A 3,580-nucleotide genomic window follows, 5' to 3' on the forward strand; every position below is an offset into this window, starting at 1 on the left:
GATTTAAATCCTCTACCCATAGAATATGTATGTATGTATTTATTAAGTATTAGATGATTTATGGGACTTTATTCTAAAGGCTCTATACTTTGGTATTAATTATAGAAGGTAGGAAATTTTTTTTCTTCTTTTACTATTTTAGGGATCTTAGTGAGCTCAAATAATTCAAAAAGAAATACTATAGTGTGGAGGCACAAGGCCCAAAGTGGGCCCCATAGTGCAGCCCACCTTCCTGGCCACACTATGGGGGCTTATCTGTCCCTTGAGCACTTCCTCTCACCCTCGTTTTTAGGAGATCTCCGTCATGCAAAAAAAATTACACCATAGTTTTCATTTTTTCAGCGTCTAACTCGCTAGAACCTGGAATTAGGAAATCTGAAATTCTGATAAAATGGCAACATGCGACATGGAAATCGAAGAAGACGGGACGGAGTTGCTAGGGTAAAATTCAGCATGAACCTTCCTATGCCATCATAAATTTGCCATACAGCACATTCTTTCAGAAAGCGCACGGAAAGGAAGAGAGGACATGGTCGTGGACATTGATAGGGAGGAGCCGCTGGTGGATCCAACTAGATTTTGTTCTCTCGAAAAGAGTGTACTAGGCTGGTTGGTGTCCCCTTGAGTCACTCTGGCAAGCCGGAAGCACGTATTTGGTCCAGCCCACAACAAGCACCTCATGTACACGCTTTTGAAGTTGTCACCTCCAAGGCTGAGATTTGCATAGTCCTTGTTGGACCTACCATCGACACCACCACGACACCAGATCGTGCGCACCACCACCCTGCGCGCCACCACCATGCGACCTACACCGAGACCTCGCTGCACCATGCTGTCATCATCATCGTTAATGTGATCGATTCAACTCCTCTCTACCTTCAAACCCCTCCATCCAGAAAGTGCTCCAAAGACCATGGCCTCAAGAGGGAGAGCGGCGCCAAAAGTGCCGCCAACGTACGATCTAGGGGACCCGGATCTCCGGGTCTAGGGTTTCTCATGAAGCTGGGAGAGGTGCAAAAATGATGCTTTCAACAAAGCAAACAAGGCCAAGAGGCGCCGATGTCGTCCACCTCAATTTTCATCGGCAGCCATGTAGGTCCATCCCAACACTTATTGGATCTCTATCCGACTGCCGAGCACCACCGCCGCGGAAGCGGCAAGCAGTTGTACAGCGGCGCCACCCACCCCCTTTGCCGCACATAGATCGGGGTTCAAGCCACCGTGCCGCCAGGACGCAGACCATCACATGACGCTGTTGTTGCAACAAAAAAAAAAAGTTGAATAGTGTACCGGATGCTATGATCCACGAAATATCTATTCTCACGAGGCGTACATGCGAATGTGACTCAGGCAGAAGACAAGACTCTGAACTTGTGAAGCGAACGACGACATCCTCACAATTCTTTCCCCAATCCACACACTCGCCTCCCGCCCTCTCTCGAGCCACACATACCGCAGCCCGGAACCAATGGAACAAAACAAGAAGCCGCCACCTCCACCACGGTGCGCACCAACAGCAAAGCAATGGCCGCCGCGACCGCAACCACCTCCCGCCCGCTTCTGCTCCCCCGCCAGCAGGCGGTGGCCAGCTTCCTCCAATGCGGCCTCCCCAGGAGGACCGGAGGCGGCCTCTTCGCCGGCCAGGCTTCGGCTCCGAGCATGCGGTGCATGGCGGTCGTGGACGCGGCCTCGGCGCCGGTAGCAAAGCCTAAAACAAGGAGCAGCTACGATATCATCACCCTGACGACGTGGCTGCTGAAGCAGGAGATGGCCGGGGTCATCGATGGCGAGATGACCATCGTGCTGTCCAGCATCTCCACCGCGTGCAAGCAGATTGGGTCACTGGTGCAGCGCGCGCCCATCTCCAACCTCACTGGCGTCCAGGGTGCCACCAACGTGCAGGGTGAGGACCAGAAGAAGCTCGACGTCATCTCCAACGAGGTATGTGTGTACGGATGGAGTAAATAGTAAGCAAATTAACCACAAGAAACCTTGAACCGATGTACTGTACGCACGCGCGCCCGCAGGTGTTCTCGAACTGTCTGAGGTCGAGCGGGCGCACCGGCGTGATCGCATCGGAGGAGGAGGACGTGCCGGTGGCGGTGGAGGAGAGCTACTCGGGAAACTACATCGTGGTGTTCGACCCGCTCGACGGCTCCTCCAACATCGATGCCGCCGTCTCCACCGGCTCCATCTTCGGCATCTACAGCCCCGCCGACGAGTGCCTCGCCGGCATCGGCGACAACCCAACCGTGCGTACCACTTGAATTAACATCGTTCTAGCTCGTTCCGCGCAGCTCGCTCGTGCGCTAATCAAAGCTCGTTCATGTGCGAGCCTGCAGCTTGACGAGGTGACGCAGATGTGCGTGGTGAATGTGTGCCAGCCGGGGACCAACCTGCTGGCCGCCGGCTACTGCATGTACTCGAGCTCCATCATCTTCGTGCTCACCATCGGCACCGGGGTGTACGTGTTCACGCTGGACCCAATGTACGGCGAGTTCGTGCTGACGCAGGAGAAGGTGCAGATCCCCAAATCTGGCAAGATCTACTCCTTCAACGAGGGCAACTACGCGCTCTGGGACGACAAGCTCAAGAAGTACATGGACAGCCTCAAGGAACCCGGCACCTCCGGCAAGCCCTACTCTGCCCGCTACATCGGCAGCCTCGTCGGCGACTTCCACCGCACCATGCTCTACGGCGGCATCTACGGCTACCCCAGGGACACCAACAGTAAGAATGGCAAGCTGCGGCTGCTCTACGAGTGCGCGCCCATGAGCTTCATCGCAGAGCAGGCTGGCGGCAAAGGCTCCGATGGCCACCAGAGGGTACTTGACATTATGCCCACAGAGGTAAGCTGCTTATATACTTAATTAGTTATATGCAATCACCACTGATGCAATTAAAATGTGTTGGTTAGGTTGGCGTTCCTGATCCAAACCATTGTGTATGCTCCGTGCAGGTCCATCAGAGAGTGCCTCTGTACGTTGGAAGCGTGGAGGAAGTAGAGAAGGTGGAAAAGTTCTTGGCTTGAGATTAGAGCATGAGTGAAGATACAGTGGCTGTGTCGTCGAAAAAATTATTGCAACTAATATATGTCATAGAAGTTTTCTTTTGTGATGATGCAAATCCATTTTGAAGAATTGGATTGTGACTTTGCGAGGTCAAGGCCTGCTAATTCTTCGCCGTCTCGTTCAGATGGTAAACAAAAATTCGAAACAGGGAAACATGACCTAGCCTCTGCATTAATTGACACATATAGCTTTCATTTCAAAATTATTAAAAGTATCCAAGTATCCAAAGAACTATTCAAATGGTCAAATAAATTATCATGGGTTTGAATCGTAAATATCTAAAGATACCAAGAGGACCAACATTAGTGTCCCTGATCATTCTACTTCGAACTATAGAGACAGAGAGCACTTGTGGACAGAACAAACATAGAAACGCCTGCATGTGTTCGTTCATTCAGGTGCAACACATTTCGAATAACCCGATTCGAAATTTTGGATAAACTTTGAATGCCCAGCGTGACCCCACGTCGTCTCCCTCGTGCCAGTCCGCCCTGATACCTGATAGGTGG

At 51.9% G+C, this 3,580-nt stretch overlaps 1 protein-coding gene across 1 annotated transcript; it reads left to right on the top strand.

Annotated features, from left to right (window-relative positions):
* Positions 1-1,485: 1,485 nt before the first annotated feature.
* On the top strand, positions 1,486-3,156 carry LOC124702039 (fructose-1,6-bisphosphatase, chloroplastic). The gene is made up of 4 exons (XM_047234136.1): positions 1,486-1,941; positions 2,028-2,252; positions 2,343-2,849; positions 2,960-3,156. Exons 1-4 carry the CDS (start codon positions 1,525-1,527, stop codon positions 3,029-3,031), a joined length of 1,221 nt encoding a protein of 406 aa, XP_047090092.1. The 5' UTR covers positions 1,486-1,524; the 3' UTR covers positions 3,032-3,156.
* Positions 3,157-3,580: the final 424 nt, after the last annotated feature.

The sequence above is a fragment of the Lolium rigidum genome, chromosome 3 (assembly GCF_022539505.1).
Source record: "Lolium rigidum isolate FL_2022 chromosome 3, APGP_CSIRO_Lrig_0.1, whole genome shotgun sequence".
In the NCBI taxonomy this organism is placed as follows: Eukaryota; Viridiplantae; Streptophyta; class Magnoliopsida; order Poales; family Poaceae; genus Lolium; species Lolium rigidum.